The sequence below is a fragment of the Urocampus carinirostris genome, chromosome 20 (assembly GCF_059441175.1).
Source record: "Urocampus carinirostris isolate Australia breed hairy pipefish chromosome 20, RoL_Ucar_1.0, whole genome shotgun sequence".
NCBI classification, from domain to species: Eukaryota; Metazoa; Chordata; class Actinopteri; order Syngnathiformes; family Syngnathidae; genus Urocampus; species Urocampus carinirostris.
The window spans coordinates 6,691,942-6,711,815 of record NC_142368.1 but is presented as its reverse complement, the minus strand read 5'-3'; the positions used below and the strand labels follow the sequence as shown (position 1 = coordinate 6,711,815).

The window sequence follows — 19,874 nt, the reverse complement described above, 5'->3', positions numbered from 1 at the left end:
TTCTTTCACCCTTTTATATTTTTTTTCTCTCCATTTTTTTGTTTTCCCCTCTGTACTCTTTCATTTTATTGGAGTGTTACTTCCCCCTTGAGCCCTTTCTTCTCCATCTTTGATTCTTTTTTTTAATAATTTTTCTATTTATCTTTTCCTTTTTGTTGTTTTCTTCACCTTTCCCCTCCTAAGATTTTTCTTATTTCGATCTCTCACCCTTTTATATTTTCTTTCTCTCTGTTCACTTTCGTTTTAATTCCCATTTTCTCCGTTTTTTCTTCTTTTTTTTCCTCCTACATTTTTCGTGTTACCTTGTTCTCTTTCATTTTCTGGTTTTACTTCTTTTTTATCCCTTCATTTCTTCTCCATCTTTGATGCTTCTTTATTATTTTTCTATTCTTTCGATTTATCTTTTCAATGTTACCATTCCCCTCAAACCTTTCTTCTTTCCTTCCCTTTATATTTTCTTCCACTCCATTTTCATTTCTTCCCTTCCATTATTGTACAACTTATGTTTGCTTTGATTTTTCCCTTTATCCTTTTTCTTTCACCTCTAATATTTGACATTTTATTCTCTAAATTTATTTTCCCTTTATTTTTGATCCTTATATTTCTTTTCATTTTGCTTGTTTTTTTCTCCTTCTTAGATTATATTCCTTTTTTTCCACTATTTTTTTTCCATTTTCACTGCCTAGTTACATACACTAACTATTTTTGTCACTTCCTGTTTAATCATTTGTTGTGTTTTTCCTTCACCCTCTTCTTACTCTTTACATGTTGTTCCTCAATTTATTCCATCATTTTTATTTTCACATTTGATTTTCATCTTTTCATTTGACAGGTAACACCTCAGGTGGGATTCAAACCCAAAATCCCTGGCTTAATGCCAGCGCCTTATCCATTAGGCCACTGAGGCTGATAATCAAATATTTTTTTTGTGCATAATTACAGAAGTTTGGCTGTGTATATTTTCAATGCTGACTCAAATAGTCAGGAAAGCAGCAGAGGTGAAAAGCAGATGTATTAGTGAGATACTTCCAGACATTATAAAACAAGAAAAACATTGTTTATAGAATTCATAAAATTGATGTCGAATCATTTTGATCATTTTAAGTATTGGTCTTATAATATAATACAATGTGCAAAAAAAGGTCCACCACAAATGGGACTTGAACCCACAATCGCTGGCTTAAGAACACGAGGTGGTGTATCCCTGGATTTTCACAAAGAAAAGATTTCCATCTGCCGCAGGGATGTCGAACTTTTGGACTAGCGTGACGTCATCCACTCCGCTACAAGCACCCCTAGGGCATCATGTTAATAAACAACGGGGTATACTGCTGGAAGTGTGAATTTCCCTACGGGGATGAATAAAGTATCTATCTATCTAAGACATCAGTGCCTTATCCATTAGGCCACCAAGACTGTGGTAAAGAACTTTGAATCATGGCAAATGTCGTCACATCATCCAGATCCTAATACCAGTAATTTGACCAAAAATACCCAGATTGCTGAGGATAAAAATAACCATTAAAAATGCATTATGATATACAGTATATTCTCTCTCATATATATATATATATATATATATATATATATATATATATATATAAAATAAATCACAGATCCCTTCACTACCAGGGTTGTAGGGGCACCACTTCCCATGGTGTGCCTTGGACAAATACAGCCTGGCGGTACCTATTCTTCTCCAGGCTGTTTTTTTCGGGTAGGGTTTTGCTCCCGCAAATGAAACAAATAAGACTAGTTCCCATGTTTACCAGTAGCAGGAGAGGCATCCTGATCTGACTTAGTTGCCGATATTTTTCAATATCCGTCAGAAATGACTTAAGAAATGAGCTGGACCATATTAATATATACACAGACACACATATACAACAATTTATATATTGGTTGGGTCATTTTTTACACAAATTTGGCTAATTTTTAACCCAATGTTTTTAGTGTTGGTGACACTTGCAATATTGTATTTACTACCGAATAAACATTTATAAGTTTTAATAAAAAGAGTAAACAGCTTTTCCTGCCACATTGAGGAGAAAAATCAAGGCATAAGTAACAAAGTGAGAATGACAAGCCCGAGTGAGACCAGAAAATGATTCCAGCTTCGAGATGTTTCTGTGGGTGTTCACTTGTTTTGGCTACAATGAAATCACATGTTCAGCGGCTACAATACTGCCAAAAACCTTTTATCTTTGCAAGGAAACTGAAAGTTTAAAAAAAATGCGAACCAGATATTCTGCATTCTTTTTGTGACCATCCTGCATAATCAGATCACTTTGTAGCCTATATTCAAGGTTAACTGTTGGCCACCAAAACAGCAGCGACAAGTGCAAAAGTCCACCGAATTTTGATGTACGGTAAAAGGAAAAAATAAGCTCAACCATAGTGTGCATCTGTTAACAAAGAGCCAGTCACTCCATCAATCACCGACTCATTAGTGTTCTGCACTTGGCAACGATCTATCGATAATTGCTCCGGCTCAATTATAAATATTCCTTATTGAGCTTAATGTAGTTGGTGGCACACGGTAAATTTAAGAAGCTGACATTTATGAGTCTTTAGTAGAGGGGAGTTGAGAGAGCAGCGTTACATTCATTGATAGGAAATGATGTCACTTAAAACTACGGCCCGAGGACCATTTGAGACCAGGAGCATCCCAAAAAAAAACAGGCATTGTTACCTGATTACATACATACACACACATACATTTAAATTCAAATATATATATATATATATATATATATATTATAGGGACAGCATGGCAGCGCAGTGGTTAGCACATGTACGGCACACTTTTGAGGTCATGAGCTCGAACCTTCCTGTGTGTAGTTTGCATGTTCTCCCCTTTGCTTGCGTGGGTTTCCTCCGGGCACCACAGTTTCCTCGCACATTCTAAAAACATGCATGTCAGGTTAATTGGCCGGTCCAAATTGTCCCTAGGTGTGAATGAGAAAGTGAGTTGTGTGCCCTGCGACTGGCAGGAATCCAGTTCAGGGTGTCCCCTGCCCACTGCCTGAAGATAGGTGGGATGTGCTCCAGCACCCCCGCAACCCTACTGAGGATAAGCGGTGCAGATGATTAATGAATGGATATATAACATACATACTTATCCACATTATGTACATACATACACAAATATTCATATAAAATAATGCAAATGTCTTAACCTACAAGTCTTTTTTAAAAAATGCACCTTTGACATTTTGAATAGTTTTGTTTATCTTTTAAATCAATAGTTTTTTTTTAATGGAGAGTTTTGTTCCCCTAGGTGGCACCACTGTTTATTTGCTATTCTTTTAAAATTCTATTATTTTTTTAAAAAGATCAACTAAACCCAGTATTATTGAACTGCTGATAATTTAAATGCTTCAGGGTCTGTAATAAAAAAAGAAGGCGAAACTCACCTTATCTAATTAAAAGCTTACAAGTGTATTTAGAACAATTTTTACAGTACAAAGATTTTCTGTCATCATCTCGAAGATGGGCCAGTGAATCCCCCTATAAAAAGCACCTCGAGCACTGTATGCGCTCACCGTCTGATTTATCAGTGATGTCATGATGCCATCATCCCCCTTGTGAGCTCATTGCACTCATGACCTAATTGTCAGCTCCTAGCGTTTACGGTTTAGGGGTCGCAGCAATTCATTTTGTCTGCAATTACATGCACCTACGAGCCCTAAATACATATCGGAACATCCAAAATACTCACGGTGATCTTGCGCTGGTTTGTTACGAGTTGTCATGGCTCCAGTCTACCTGCCAACGGACTACTATGGCGCTTTAATGTGGTTTTTATGCCCCCCGCCCTCCAATGACTCACACTCTAAAGGAAATGCAGCCTGGAGGTTCCCAAAAATATTCTGGACATAACAGAAATAAAGTGTTATTATGTGTTAAGTTACTGCCAGTAGGGAGTCCATTTATCCTCCTCCAGGTTTATGATGGACCCCATAGGGCTCATTATTGAACAGCAAGCTAGCTGTGCATTGTACCTCATTTGAGAGCCAGCAACTCTTTCACTGCCCATTCTTCACAATTGGACGTCTAGAACGGTCCATGGCACTGAATGAGTTAAGGTGCTGAAACCGCTGTGATTTGTTTCCAAATTGATTGTGGAAAATGTCAATGTAAAGACAGAACTGTGTAGTACTCAATTGAGGGGCAAGAGAATTAACTTTTTTTTCCAGTTTTTGTTAATTCGGGGGTGGGGTGGCTTGGGGCGTACTCAAGTCACTCAGTGTGTTCATTGGCATGACATCAACCTAATAATTAATTCCCTTTAAATAGTCCCTTGGCGGACAGTTTTTGAGTGCCCTGTTGTTGGCCATTGGTGTTCGTAAACAGCAAAAGGTAGATCTTTTGATTTGCTGTTTAAATTCTTTATTACTTGTTCTTCTATTTTTTCAATGGTTAACATTTTACAGATTTGTAGGGACGGTGTGGATCATTTAGCACTTCTTGGTAGTAAACAAAAACTTAATTTATTAAAAAAACAACCACCATATAAATAAGCCTTTTTAAATACGGGTAGGTCAAGAGTTTTTTGATGTTTTTCTGACACAATTGTCCATTATCTTTCTGACGATGGCTAAATATCTACTAGAAAGCAGCCGATACTGGTATCTGCTCAGGTACCAGTACCTTAAAAAGGTTGCTATTGGTACCAATACCTTGCGTTAACCTATTTACACCTGGGAAAAAAATAAGGGACGTAGTTTTCTACAGTAAGTAAATCCAAATTATTCATATTTACCTTGACTTAAGGATTGCAGGGCCCTGATTTTGCTTTTCATTGTCATCTTTTCGAATCAGTTTAGCAGCATACTGTACGCTCTGTTTTTTTAAGGGGACGGAAGTAATCCATCGTGTAGCTCAAGCAAAATATATTGGTTTCTAGAAGAGTTCCAATGTCCGCCAACACCTACCACATTATATTATTGACACTTTAGAGCTCTCCTACAGAGCCGTATAACTGCCATAGAAGAAAAACAGGTTTTTACAACTTTCACAACTTAACATTCTATTTTTTTTACATGTTTTCACAAGTTTCACACTTTTGAATGCTGAATTTCAAAGTTTTAATTGTCTTATTTGATAGGTTATGCATATCTACATAATTTGTGCATTCAATTGTGAAAACAAAATGTACAGTATATAGATTATGGGACACCAAGATGGTCCCACAGGGCACGAATTAGCCCCCTATAAGAACGCCTGTGTAGCCCACAGACTGGTTCTGAAAATAGCTTAACTGATGCTATATAATTGTTATGATCAGTGTCTTTAAATTCATGATCATTTCTTCCATAATTCTTGTTAAGGTTAGCCAATAATTTGTATTTGTAAGTGACCCAGTGCCCTTGTGCAAAGGCAGATGTTTTGGTGGTTGGCCAAAACAATTTTAACACAACTTTCACTAATTATAACCAGGTTGTAACATAATAGTTGCATACCAACAACACATTAAAACCTTCAGAAACTGTAAAATGTATATCGTGATTCAAATATTGTGATCATTTCCAATTGGATTAACAAATGATTGTTATAATTGAGGCAAGATACAATTTGTTTAAATGATTGATAGAAGTGTCCAAAGTTGCTTTTGCCTTCAACTAATCAATTCTTTTTAGGTAATTCATACCTGTCAACTTCCACGGCTCCATGCCGTTACAAAATGTTGTATTTTCCCTTACAAAATACAAAATAATCTCATCTCATCAGCCGTACCGCTTATCCTCATTAGGGTCGCGGGGGGGCTGGAGCCCATCCCAGCCATCTCCGGGCAGTGGGCAGGGGACACCCTGAATTGGTTGCCAGCCAATCGCAGGGCACACAGGGACAGACAACTCATTCGCTCATTCACACCTAGGGACAATCTGGACCGGCCAATTCACCTGAAATGCATGTTTTTGGAACGTAGGAGGAAACCGGAGTGCCCGGAGGAAACCCACGCAAGCACGGGGAGAACATACAAACTCCGCACAGGAAGTCTGGAGCTGGATTCCCATGACATGAACTGTGCCGCACAAGCGCTAACCACTGCGCCGCCGTGCTGCCCCAAATATATCTTACACCATATTTTTTTCAAACATGTTTATTCATGTATTTTAACATGTTAAATTGTACATGTGTTTCGTTATATCATATATATTGTTAATTAACATTTTGTTGTGAGATACTGAGTTGCTCGACATGAATGAGGTTTATTATTTAAAAAAAAATTAAGTAACTTGGACGTTCACTGTAGAAGGAAAAAAACATGCAAGTATAATAATACATTTTCTTATTCAAATTATTAATTTATTTTCTGCATTAAATTATTGTTGGTAATATTTTATACTTCCTTTTTTTCTTAACTTCTTTATACAACAATAATGATTCACAATATAATGCATCAAAGCAAGTGAGCCGTCTCTCTTTAACGAGTTGAGCCGAAAAAGCCGGTTCTCTAAAGAGACGGACTTCCTTTCACTACATAACTACATGTAATCCGAGGCGGCAGATGCATGCGCACAGTAGCATCAAACCGCTCGCTTCGTTTGCAACGAAAAAACAACGATACCGAGATAGAGGCTAACGCGGCAAACTCGTTTGACTTGATTGATTTGCCGTTTCATCAAAGTCGGTGTATACCGGATGGTACCCATAATTGACAAATTTGCGTTTTTCCGCACAGATTTTCTTGTACGTCGTACACGTCTTAAAATGCATAATAAACGCACTTTGTACGGCAAAAACGTAAAGGTTGACAGGTATGGTAATTTGTTCAATTTGTTGTGATCTTTGCTGCAAAATAATTGAAAATAAAATAATAAACGAGAAATCAAAATATATGTGGGAAATTCACATCAAACTGGTAACCTTTTGTGGTAATAACAAACAAGTAGCTTTCAGTTTCCAAAAGTATGGTGATCATGGATCTAAATCCTATCTGAGTATATCTAATAAATAAAACGAAATAATCAAAGCCGGAATGAATGTTTGTTTATCAGACTGTAAACATGTTTTTTGTACTATATCATTTTTAGGTGCTCGTGCGTATGTTTAAACACCTTTCAACGCTTAGCGTTCCAATCCCACCTGTGCCTTTCTGCAAAGAAGGATGCAATAAATGTAGTTGGAGTGCCATAAATTCTTGATAGAAGGCTTCCATTGTGTTTATACCCTTGACACTTACTTTTACAGCTCGACGGTAGCTTTTTTTTAGTGAGGGTGGGGGTGATATATTTAAGTCCCGTGTATAGTGTTTTATGAGATTGTGCAGACCAATTAGCCCCATTTAGCTCTATTACTACACCGTGAGCCCTTGCACTTAACAGGCGGAGGAAAATGTGTGTGTTCTGCCGGGATAACAAACAAGTCCTAGACCACCACTCCCTAGGAATCTTTGCCCCCCTCCCACGGCGATTTCTATTCACATTATCAATAACAAAACGTTCTCGCGACATGACTTTTTAAAGAGGCCCAGCGATAAAACCGGAGGACTTACCGCGATGGAGTTGAGCCTCGCAGCCGTTTCGAGCTCTCTCGCGCGGGGGTCCAGCCGGCACCGCTTCCCGATAATCCGATCCAACGACCCCCCTCCCTTCTTTCGTCCGATTGCTTCGCACTCTTCCGTTCGATCGATCGTTCCAACTCTCGTCCCCTCTACCCCACAACAACTCCCACCACCTCGGAACCGCCGCTACACGGAACCGAGTGCGTGGAGCTCGGCGCAGCCGCCTCCGGCCAGCGGAACAACAACAGCCCGGGCGGCAGACGGCGAAACAAAACCGAGAGCAATCCGAATGGGGGGTGGGAGGAAAAAAAAAAGTCCCCGGGGCTGGTGGATGATTCCCGTTTTTTTTTTTTAGCTAAATGTTTGGAAAGACGCGGAGGTGAGAAGAAGCGACGAGAACATGTCACTCGTGCGCGCTGCCGGAGCATGTGATGGCATCATGGTGAGGCTTTTAAAGGGCTATCCACGCGTGACTCTATCCCGCCGTGCACGCACGCGTAGTGTACGCTTCCACGTCCCGCCCTTGTAACTTTCTAGGGGAGGAGGGTGTCTGCTGTGACGTCACGGGACATGAACACCTGTGTACTCTTTCCACCTGAGTGCCTATTGAATTAATAGTAGCCTTCGGTCACCTACTTATTTTCATTTGCGTTCAAATGAGCCGAATAAACCTTGATCTGGAGCACCATCTATACCAGGGATGTCAGACTCAATTGCACAAGAGGCCAAAATTCAAAACACGCTTAAAGTCGCGGGCCAACCAGGATATAATGTTACTGTGTACTGTGTACTGTGTACCTGACTTGTTAACCTGACTGCCCATTTTGCGCATCTGGTTAGCTACTCTTCTTGCACTATCGGAACTATGGTAAAATACTATACGTAGCCAAAATACAATACAACATTATTTATATCTGTACATTCAAGGAAACTGTGGGGGTCAGATGCATCGACATTTCGTTCTGTATACACGTGTACTAGAATGACAATAAAGTAGATCTGAATCTGAATCTGAATCTGAATAAACATTTATTGAACACACTTAAACTGAATGTTTTTGGAACATAAATATGAATAAAAGCAGACAAGAATATTACATTTAAACCTTAAATCACTTATACAGTATTTATTATTTTGCTCTAAATAAAAATATCTTGTTAAATTATACAACTTAGAACTTAACTTAAACACCTTAACATTAAGATAACATTCAAATTCCTTTGCTCCTATGTCAATGTATATATTAAAAAAAAACTTAAATATCCCAAAAGATTTTGCTCTCCTTAATATACAGGACTGTCTCAGAAAATGAGAATATTGTGATAAAGTTCTTTATTTTCTGTAATGCAATTAAAAAAACAAAAATGTCATACATTCTGGATTCATTACACATCAACTGAACTATTTCAAGCCTTTTATTATTTGAATATTGCTGATTTTGGCTTACAGCTGAAAAAAACTCAAAAATCCTATCTCAAAATATTAGAATATCATGAAAAAGTATACAAGTAGGCTATTCAACTAATCACCTGAATCATCTAATTAACTCGAAACACCTTGCGAGGGTTTCCTGAGCCTTAAAAACAGGGTAAGACACAAAAAGAACTTTCTCAAAGAGCAGGCTGTTCACAGAGTGCAGTTTCAAAGCATATCCACAAAAAGTCTGTTGGAAGGGAAAAATGTGGCCGGAAACGCTGCACAACCAAGAGAGATGACCCAACCTTAACAAAATTGTGAAGATGAGCCGCTTCCAGAATTTGGGGGAGCTTCAAAGACAGTGGGCTGAAACTGGAGTCCAGGTATCAAAAGCCACAGTTCACAGACGTGTCCGGGAAATGGGCTACAATAGCCGTATTCCCATGGTCAAGCCACTTCTGAACTCAAGACAACGGAAGAAGCGTCTGACTTGGGCTATGGAGAAGAAGCACTGGACAGTTGCAGAGTGGTCCAAAGTCCTCTTTTCAGACGAAAGCAAGTTTTGCATTTCATTTGGAAGTCAAGGCGCCAGAGTCTGGAGAAAGGCTGGAGAGGAGCAAAATCCAAGTTGCTTGAAATCCAGTGTGAAGTTCCCACAGTCAGCAATGGTTTGGGGAGCCATGTCAGCTGCTGGTGTTGGCCCACTGTGTTTCATCAAGTCCAGAGTAAATGCAACTGTGTACCAAGAGATTTTAGAGCACTACATGCTTCCATCTGCTGAAAAGCTCTATGGAGATGAGGATTTCATTTTCCAGCATGATCTGGCACCTGCCCACAGTGCCAAAACCACCAGTAACTGGTGCACTGACCATGGCATCACTGTCCTTGATTGGCCTGCTAATTCCCCTGACCTGAACCCCATCGAGAATTTGTGGGGTATAGTTAAGAAGAAGATGAAAGACACCAGACCTACAAATGCAAATGAGCTGAAGGCCGCTATCGAAGCATCCTGGGCATCAATAACACCTCAGCAATGCCACAGGCTGATTGCCTCCATGCCACGCCGGATTGATGCAGTAATCCGTGCAAAAGGATTCCCAACCAAGTACTGAGTGCATCAATGGACATTTTCAAATGTTTGATTTAGTTTTGCTGTTATAAAATTTTTTTTTTCTTGGTCTGAGGAAGTATTCTAATATTTTGAGATAGGATTTTTGAGTTTTTTTCAGCTGTAAGCCAAAATCAGCAATATTCAAATAATAAAAGGCTTGAAATAGTTCAGTTGATGTGTAATGAATCCAGAATGTATGACATTTTTGTTTTTTTAATTGCATTACAGAAAATAAAGAACTTTATCACAATATTCTAATTTTCTGAGACAGTCCTGTATCTCCTGTCAAAAGTAGAAATATGAAAAAGCTACACAAATTATTTTGTAATAACGTCACAACATTCTGAGAACAGGGAGCCTGATCTGCTTACCTTTGGCGCAGACGGAATAGGGCGAGAGATGGGAGGGAGTGCTTGCACTTTTTGCATAGCTCCACCCATCCCTCCCACTCACCCAATCAAATAAATTTCAGTTATCTTCCGGTGTTTTGGCGTATTTACAATTTGTTCCGTGGATTCATCAAAAAGTATCTGAACACTGAACACAGATTATATAGTGAGCTTTTATATAAAGGATTTATATAAGTTTTATTTTGTGTGGCACCTTGACTGTAAATTGTAGTGAGAACATGCCCTATATATTCTGCAAAGTACTGCAACACAATTCAGGTTTGGTTTGGCTTTGCTTGTATCTGAACAGGATTAATACCTCAAGTTTCGAACGAGATGGAGAAAATTTGCATGCAATTAAATATGTCTCTGTGCCATAAGTACTCATAGTAAGAGCCATTTAAGGCTAGCGAGCCATAGGTTCCCGATCCATGGTATATAGTATAGTAATCGTCATATATGAAGGAATAGGTACAGTGAATAAAACGTCAGAATATGATGTCCAGGGATGAGACGGCGTTGTTCATATTGACGGGTCATTAATAACAATAATGTAAAATGGTCTTGCGCGCCGCATATGATTACAAGGCGGGCCGGACGTGACCCGCGGGCCGGGAGTTTGACACATGTGATCTAAACACTGATCCACAAACGAAATTTCATGAGGCAATTGACCAATTTACGTTACATCTCTAAACCTAGGGCACACTCTAGAGCCAAAAAGCCATAAAAGCAAAATATTGATATTTTTTGAGAGGGCCACACCACATATTTTAAGACAAAGTTGAACTAAAACAGCAAACCCACTCTCCAGACAAAAGCTAATTCTTCAGCACATTTTATTTTACTGTGTGGCGTTTAAATATTTGATCAAATCGGTGAAATGACAATAATGCAGAGCCTGTGTCCCATCCATCCATTATCTGCACCGCTTATCCTCAGTAGGGTCGCGGGGGTGCTGGAGCCCATCCCAGCTATCTTCGGGCAGTGGGCAGCGGACACCCTGAACTGGTTGCCACCCAGTCATAGGGCACACAGAGACAGACAACTCACTCGCTCATTCACACCTAGGGACAATTAGGACCAGCCAATTAACCTGACATGCGTGTTTTCGGAATGTGGGAGGAAACCCACTCAAGCACGGGGAGAACATGCAAACTCCGCACAGAAGATTCGATCCAATGACCTCAGAGTCTGCGTCCCAAATCAATATAAATATACAATTCAAAAGTGGTCTCCCTACCGCAGTTACTTAAGATCGCTGCAAACAAGGATACCGACAAATTTCCCTTCAGTGCAGACAATGCTGGGGGAGAGAGAAGGTGAGTGTGTGTGTGTGCCCTGTGTGCTTAGCTCCGCCTACCCCTACTGCTCACCAAATCAAATTACTCTTGATGCTTGGCTGGCATTTTGGGGTGCTCAGTTTTGTTCTATGTTTTCATCGTAAAGTGTCTCAACAGTGAACATACATTGTTTAATTGGATTCCATGTAAAGGATTTAATTGCGATATACAGACAAAATGTGGGGTCTGTTGGTTTGACTCCCTATATGTAGTTGAAACTGCTCTATATATACAGGATCAAACCATAATTATTGGTTGAATAGCATCTGCTTTTGTATGCACTACATTGGCACATGCCAAATATGGAACATAGAGAATACCAATGAATTTTTTTCTATCTTGCGAGCCATAGTTTTCCATCGCTTGCTCTCGTGGAATCCACTAGAGGTCTGTGCATTTCACACCTATGCCTTCAGTACTGCTACATCTGAATAATCAAGTTATGTGTTCTCAATGCCCCACAGAGTTCAAAGAGCTCTTATGTTTTATTTGCCACTGCGCCTATCTGCTTTTATCTTACTTTTATCAGAGATGTTCGGGGCGAAACACATGAGGTTAGAAGAAGCGGATTGCCGGGAAAAGTGCCGGAGAGTAGGTTTTTTTTCTTCTATTTGTCAGTTTAGCATGTAAATCGTGAAAGTAAGAAAAAGCCTGCTTTTAGTAGAGCCCAAAGCCAAACCAAACCCCATAAAAGCATCATGAATGAGCTAAATGAGGCTGTGATAATGACTTTAATACAGGAAATGGCAGCAGAGAGTAACAAAGATCCAAATTCCATACAGCTCCTTTAATAAGTGGTAGATGTTATTGTACACTCTATATGTTCGTGTGAAACACTATGCATCTCCAGAATATGAAAAAAACATCAACAACAACAACATGTGCTTGTTTAAAACAAGAAGTGCCAAATCTACCAAAACGGAAATGAAATGTGTTGTGGAGCGGTTTATTCACACACAAGGTTAGTCTCGCTTTAACATAAAGCAGCTATAGACTAAAATACAATATGACTTGTTGTTAAAATTTGGAGAAAAAAAAAAAATCCTGTAGTGTTGGTAAGTATGTTTCCCCTCAAACAATAAAAAAATGTTGCAATGTGTATTTTAAGTGAAATTGGGAATCAATTATTCTCTAGAGGTCACCGGATCATAGAATCAAGCCAAATCGTGTACATTTCAATATGTTGCACTACGGAAGGCTTTTAGGATATCACTTGGCAAAATTTGCAAGCTTATTTCCAAATCTTTTGCATGAGCAAAGATCCGGGGGACAGGACACCCTGGGGCTTTAAAGGGACAGTGTGTGTTATTTAACAACTCCGAGTGGTAAAAAACTTGCAGGAAAAAAAATCGTTTATTGAAAAAAAAAACAATGTTGATTGAAAAAATCCCCAAAATACACGAACAATCACGTGAATGTCCTTTATTTATTTAATCTTTTTTTTTTTTCAATACTCATCTGTTGAGAAATTTGTATTTATTCTACATGACATGAACCTAACCTAGAGATAGCTGACATAATCATCTGACATTTTGCTGCTGTGGGCACCCCAAAAAACAAAAAACCTCCCGAAAGGCTGAGCAAAAATTGAGAAGAAAAATGATACGGTTTGATAACTTTGAATCTCTGTAGTTTGTATTCTTCCTTGTGCTTTTTAGGACAGTTTTCAGTTGTTTGGCATAATACAGCAATATTTAGTGGTAAATTAAAACACAATGTCTAATTAGATGTTAAAGATCTCATCGCAATATATTCGTTAGTCTAACAGTATAGGGCTGTCTGTCTTCACAGGGGATGAAGAAAACATAATTCAAAGTACCATTCTACCGTCTGTCCAAATGTAAGATAATAAATATAAAAAATGTTGCTATGTGTTGCACATAATTCCTTCAAATGGCGTAAGTTAGTACTCACAAGTCAAAGCGTTATTTTTTCAACAACCCTTTTTTCCCCTCAGTTGCATAAGCCTATAAAGCCTGGCCTTCAAAGTAAGAGCGCACAACACCAAATAGATGGATTTAATTGCGAGTCTGATTACCAACATCTGCGGCCATTATGACAACAATTTTAAACAATTAAAAATACATTATCAGCTCCACAAAGATGAAAAAATGTTTTAAATATCTCTATCTTGATTGATAATTATCAGCTGCTATAATACATCCCTGATGTTCTCTTTTTTTCCGTTTACTGCCAGTGTACGGCTTATCCTTAATCACAAACACATCCACAGTGGGATTCACCATTAAGCTGAATCAGGACGTGACGAGTTCAGTTTGCGCTAACGAAGAGACGATGCAGAGGACAAAGAGACAAGCTGAAACATGAACGGTCCTCTGTCAACATCACGAGACCCCAGTGTCCCATTACGGCTTCACCACTGTTAGGCTCATCATTCAGATTTCACATAACGGTAAAAAATGGACTGGAACCTGTAAAGTCCATCACGTTTTGCTCCTTCTTCCCATAGAAGTAATAATCTGTTCCAATACTGTCATACAAACATGAAAAGTTCACTATAAAACAAATATTTAGCAATGGATGTCACCAAATAACCACAATAATTAATGTTGTTTGTAGTTACTACAGCCAGATTAAATAACTCTACAAATACCAGAAATGTTTAAACGCATTAATTGACATTTTAATGATTGATGAACTAAGTTTTAAAGTAAAAATGGTGTTGTTTATTTTTTATAAATATATACAAATCAAGTGGGGTAGTACTGTAAAATGCACCCTAAGAATTTGGATCAAGTACATTTTGGACCCACTTTGGGTCAGTTTTGTGTTATAAAAGTGTGAGTGAACACAAATCTCGTCACAAGAGTAATACAGTAATCCGATGTTTATTGAGGTTAATGGGGACCATAACGACCCCGTGATATGTGAGAATCCGCAAAGAAGGCCCTTCTCTCTTTTTAAACAAGCGCTTTGCAGAAGTAGTTGACCGGAGATTGTGGACTGCGGCCAAACTGGTGTATTTCAGGCGGAAAGAACGAAAAAAAAAGAGCTGCCACGCCTAACACAAATTTGCTCTCTCGGTTCCCAATCTAAGGAATAGTCGAAGGGATAATGGATTGCTGCAATTCATTTTAGGTAAGCCACAATGCCACGGTTCTTTGGCCTGAACCGACAGAAAATGTGCTATGCCGATACCGACTTTCAGCAAAATTCGACCAGGAGTAATGGATCACGGTCACAACTGTGCATTTCATTTTAGGCAGGCCGGAAGGGCTCTCCTCCAGGCAAAAATGCCTTCTGCCGGACCCCACTCTCAACAATATGGGATTGGGAATGATGGATTGCAGCTGCACAATTGAGGTGGGAATAACAGCAAAAAAGAGACATCAGGTACAACAAAAGTGTGCTCTGTCGGTCCCCGCTTGCAGCAATATGCAATTGGGGATAATGGACTGACCCTGCGAAGTACAAAGTGCAAAGTATTACAGTTTAACAGCCAGTGTTAGGATTTGAACCTTCTATCTCTCCATTGAGAGGCGGGATCGCTAACCAAATGAAGCAATCCAGAAAAAACATTATTAATAGCCATAACTAAGCATGTTTTTATGCATTTAGATTACATATTTCTGTGCCGTTGTCAAAATCAGACTGCATGCCATCCGTAATCCCAAAATAAGCATCGTAAACCATGTGTTGTATTACACAGAGCAATGATTGGTATGGATGAATGAATCAATAGCCACATCAGCCAGGCAAATAGTGTTAAACTTGATATACTGTGTAACGTTAACTTCAGTCTTCCTGTAGACGTAAAGGGCGTTTGATATGCGGTCTTTAATCATTTAGGTTGGCGGCTACTGCGTGTTGACGGCACAAATCAAACTCAAGATAAGACGGAGCTGCAAACTGATGTTGTAAATGTGAATTTGTAGATGTCAGCCGGTGGGATAAACACGTCGACGTGTCACCGCCCTAAATCTCACCCGAAGAAGCGCTCCTCCCTGTGTTTTGGAAAGCACAGAGGTGAAAATTTAATGATGCCGAGCCTTCAAATGTTTCCAGCTCACTTTCAGTTTCTTCGCATCTCAGAGGGCTTTGAAAAGAGAGTCGCACACGGACCTATTCAATGATGGTGGAGTTTTTGTTCCACCTCCTGCCTTTACGAATTGTAATTTCATGCGTGGGCCTCGTAGGAAACATTTCTCTCATTTTCTCCATCATGAAGACCGGATGGTCCTTGGTCAAGACGTTTGAGTTGTTTCTCTTGGGACTTGCCACGGCCAATCTGGTGGAGATTGTCGTAATAAATATCTATGATGCCGTCATCCATGTGAGCTCTTTTTCAGCCCCTGACGTGTGGTTGTGTCGCTCGTTTAAGTTTTTGGCGGTTTTAGGGGAAATCAGCAGCATCCTCTTCACCGTCCTCATCAGTGTCTATCGCTATCAGAAGCTTAGGGACGCAAGGAAAAGAGTCCACCTTCCCATCTACCTGGATAACATCCACTCCGCTTGGACGGTAATCAGAATCTGCTTTGGTATCTCTATTCTCTTGAGTTCCCCAGTTTTCCTTGTGAACTTGCAAAGCCCAATAAAAAACCTGACAGGCAACCTGATGTGGAACCAAACGGGATGCCAGCCAGACTTTTTCCTATGCAGCAGCAACCACTGTCCGACCGTTAACCACGCTTACAAGTACACCTTCATTCTACTGTGCTATCTTCTTCCTCTGGCCGTGGTCACACTTACAAGTTGCCTGCTTGTCATTGTGTTGCTCTGCCCCAGGACTGAGGTTAAGCCAACCACCAGCATGAGTGACAGCACAAAGTTCGAAAGAGGACGTAAAAATCGAGGACTTCACCGGAGCAGCGTTGCCATCTTGGCAGCAATGACTTTGTTTCTGGTGGACTGGACCATCTATTTGGTTTTCCAGATGACTTTCAATGCTACCAATGCTCCGTTTTGGGTGGAACTGGAGTTTTTTATTTCAACATCCTATACATCCATCAGTCCATACTTGTTTGGGGTGGGTAAAGGATTGCTTCTTGTCAAGAACTTCTGGAAAAAGTAATTTTCTCTGTTAACCATCCACACTTAGTAGCTTCATTATTATCTAGTAGTTCCACTCATCTCGTAGCAGTTGAAATGATTGTATAATAAAATGTCTCTCGTTGTTTTTTAAAGGAATGCATTAACGACTGTATCTAGTTTGATGCAGGTCATTTTTGATTACAGGTAATTTGTGACCAGTTAAAACATTTTTGCTAAATGTGTGACATTGCCAAGCATAAAGGACTGTGTCAGAAAATTAGAATACAGTGGAACCTCGGTTTTCGAACGCCTCTCAGTTCGAACAAATCGGAGTCCGACCAAAAATTTCGAGAAATTCTTGCTTCGCTGTTCGGTCAAAAAATGGGAGTTCGAACGCCGGTAATGCGTGAGTGCGTACTTTAGGGTGCAATGCTGAGTGGCGTACGGGTGTAGATCGATCGCTCTTTTCGTGACCAACTGTTATCGCATGCGGACGTGCTTCGTTTTGGTTTCGCTTTTAATATAGGTGTACGAAGTGTTTTAGCCCCTAATTATGCCTCCGAAAAAAGTCAGTGCAAGCAGCAAAGTTGCTACAGGTGAAAAAAGAAAAGTAGTGCGTACAACTATTGCATTCAAGAAAGAAATAATAGCACCACTGTCCACCTGCGCCTTCTGCTGACCACCAGAAAGGTAAGAAATCCTATGCATAATTCTTTTCTTTATCCTTTTTTTTTATTTTTACACGTTCATGTTAGCGTAATCTTTTGTACTGAAGATTACGATAACGCGAACGTTCGATTAGCCTGGGTTAGCTTTATGTTTACGTTAAACATTCAAGGTAAACATTCAGGGTGTTGGAAAGGATTAAAACGATTTACATTATTTTTAATGGGAAAAATGATTTCGGTGATCGAACAAATCGGTTTTCAAACAGGGTTCTGGAACGGATTATGGTCGAGAACCGAGGTTCCACTGTATTGTGCAAAAGTTCTTAATTTTTTCCTGAAGTCATATATAATGGATTGATTACAAAACAACTGAAAAACTACAAGCATTTTAACATTTTTAATATTGCTAATTACAGCTTACAGGCTAATAGTAGTTTTTTCATGATATACCAATAGTTTGGGATGGTATATTTGAGGTTTTACCAAGAACAGCAATATTAAAACAACACGAGGCTTGCAATATTTCAGTTGATTTGTAATTAATCCAGAATGTATGGCATTATTGTTTATTAATTGAAAATAAAAGACTTCATCACAATATTCTAGTTTCCTGAGGCTGTCATATTCGTCCGGTCTTCCAGTCATCAATCAAGTAACTGTAGTATTCTTGAATATCCAGTATGTAGGCAGCAGGTCACTATTTCTGTAATGTGATGAACAGTGCAGACTGCACGAAAATAGTTCTAGGGGGGATAAAGCTTTCAAACTGTATTTCAAAAATGTTTCCAGTGGCAAAGAATATTGCTCATTTTAAGTGTTTTTCCTTACTAGAATACAAGTTTCTGTTTCTGGCACAACAACAACAAACAAAAAGTTAAAATAACTGAGATTACAACAAAATGTGTTTCTCATTTCCAAGCTATGGAGCCTCAGCTGTGACAAAAAATGTATTCATCTTGAAGAAACTTAAATAAGTATCGTATTTTCCGCACTATAAGGCGAACATACAATCTGATTTTTTTAAAAAAGCTGACTATGCGCCTTATATTCCGGTGCGTCTTATATATGGATCAATATTGATTTGCAAGGTCTCGCAACTAAGAGAAGCGTAGAAGAAGAAGTGCGTTGTGCATACTGGGAAATATTAAACAACGATTCTCTTTTATTTGTGCGTTTGTATAAAGACCCTGAAATGGCTCCTAATAAGAGACATGCTTATAACGCAGAGTTTAAACTCGAGGCGATCAGTCACGCAATAGAACACGGAAATAGAGCAGCAGCGAGAGAGTTTAACATTAATGAATCGATGTTGCGGAAGAAGCATGAGGATGAGCTGTTTACGTTTTACATTTTACAGTTATTGTGTTATTGCTTTATTGTTATTGTTTTGCACTTGTTATTGTTTTTGCACATTACGAGTGTCACTATATTGCGATTGGACTAACGTTTAATTTACCATAACAGTATCAGACGTTTTTTTGCGTGTTGACTAAATGGAGGAAAAGTAAAATGTTATGCCTTGCTGTTGTTCAAAGATGTTAAAGATGGGTCACGAAAATGCTTTACCTCATAGAAAATAATAAAACAGCTGTTTATTCATTTTGGGAGTGAATGGAGTTGTGGAAAGCTTGTTTGTTATCTATTAATAAAGTTTGACTGACCTATCTGACTGTTTTGTTGACATTCCCTTTAGCGCGGCACCATCTAATGGTTGCATAACGTAACTACATCCTCTACTGTAGCCAAGTCAAGTCAAGTCACATGTATTTATATGGCCCTTAATCACAAAAATGTCTCGAAGGACTGCACAGGATTACAATTACAAAATTGCACAATTACCTTATCTTAAACCAACATGCACTTATAGCGCCTTATAATGCGGTGCGCCTTATGTATGGAAAAAGTTTTCAAATATATAATTTAATGAAGGTGCGCCTTATAACACGGTGCGCCTTATAGTGTGGAAAATATGGTAATTTATACGAACAACTTGGGCAAAATTCAACTTGATATTTCAAACATTACAATAAACATTCCACTTTTAAATACTTTTTTTTCTCCTGGCAAAGTACCTCAAGATTTTTCACATAAAAAAAGGTGCATTGGCCCACAACAGGTTGAGAAACACATTTAAAGGCTACTTTCTTATTCACTAAACACATCATCAGAATTTTGAAATAACCTAACACGACAAAACCAAACACTACAGGAATACAGATGTTATAAATTCCCAGCAAACCTTACATTTTATTCATTGTTATCTTTATGATGAAAATTGATTGTACAGAAACAGACCAAACCGGCAATGCAGTTCGGTTCTATGCAAAGGTCAAGCCAGCATTTATACGCTGACCCTTTCGTTTCGATACAAATGATAGTTTTATTGTAAGATTTTGTATAGCACATAACTAATTTTATTTGCCGACTATTATAGTGGTCGTCGCA

The 19,874-nt window shown here is 39.0% G+C and overlaps 2 protein-coding genes across 3 annotated transcripts in view; one reads left to right on the top strand and one right to left on the bottom strand.

Annotated features, from left to right (window-relative positions):
- The window catches only part of LOC148346104 (uncharacterized), a 31,175-nt gene extending 23,533 nt beyond the window's left edge, over positions 1-7,642 (bottom strand). The window contains exon 1 of one of the 2 annotated variants that reach the window (XM_088325154.1): positions 7,502-7,642. Coding sequence is in view for 1 of the 2 variants with exons in the window: in XM_088325153.1 (XP_088181279.1) it covers positions 2,828-2,918 (91 nt within the window). In the remaining variant the exon portion in view is untranslated. Of the gene's footprint in view, positions 1-2,827; positions 3,383-7,501 lie in introns of those variants that run through there. The other variant, XM_088325153.1, reaches the window with a different exon arrangement.
- An 8,220-nt stretch (positions 7,643-15,862) lies between these two features.
- Positions 15,863-16,801, top strand: ora6 (olfactory receptor class A related 6). Its single transcript, XM_088325146.1, has one exon. The coding sequence runs from the start codon at positions 15,863-15,865 to the stop codon at positions 16,799-16,801; it is 939 nt and encodes a 312-aa protein (XP_088181272.1).
- The last annotated feature ends 3,073 nt before the right edge of the window (positions 16,802-19,874 follow it).

Excerpts from the sequence above, each read along its gene's own strand:
- ora6 (XM_088325146.1), top strand. The coding sequence starts at position 15,863 with ATGGTGGAGTTTTTGTTCCACCTCCTGCCTTTACGAATTGTAATTTCA.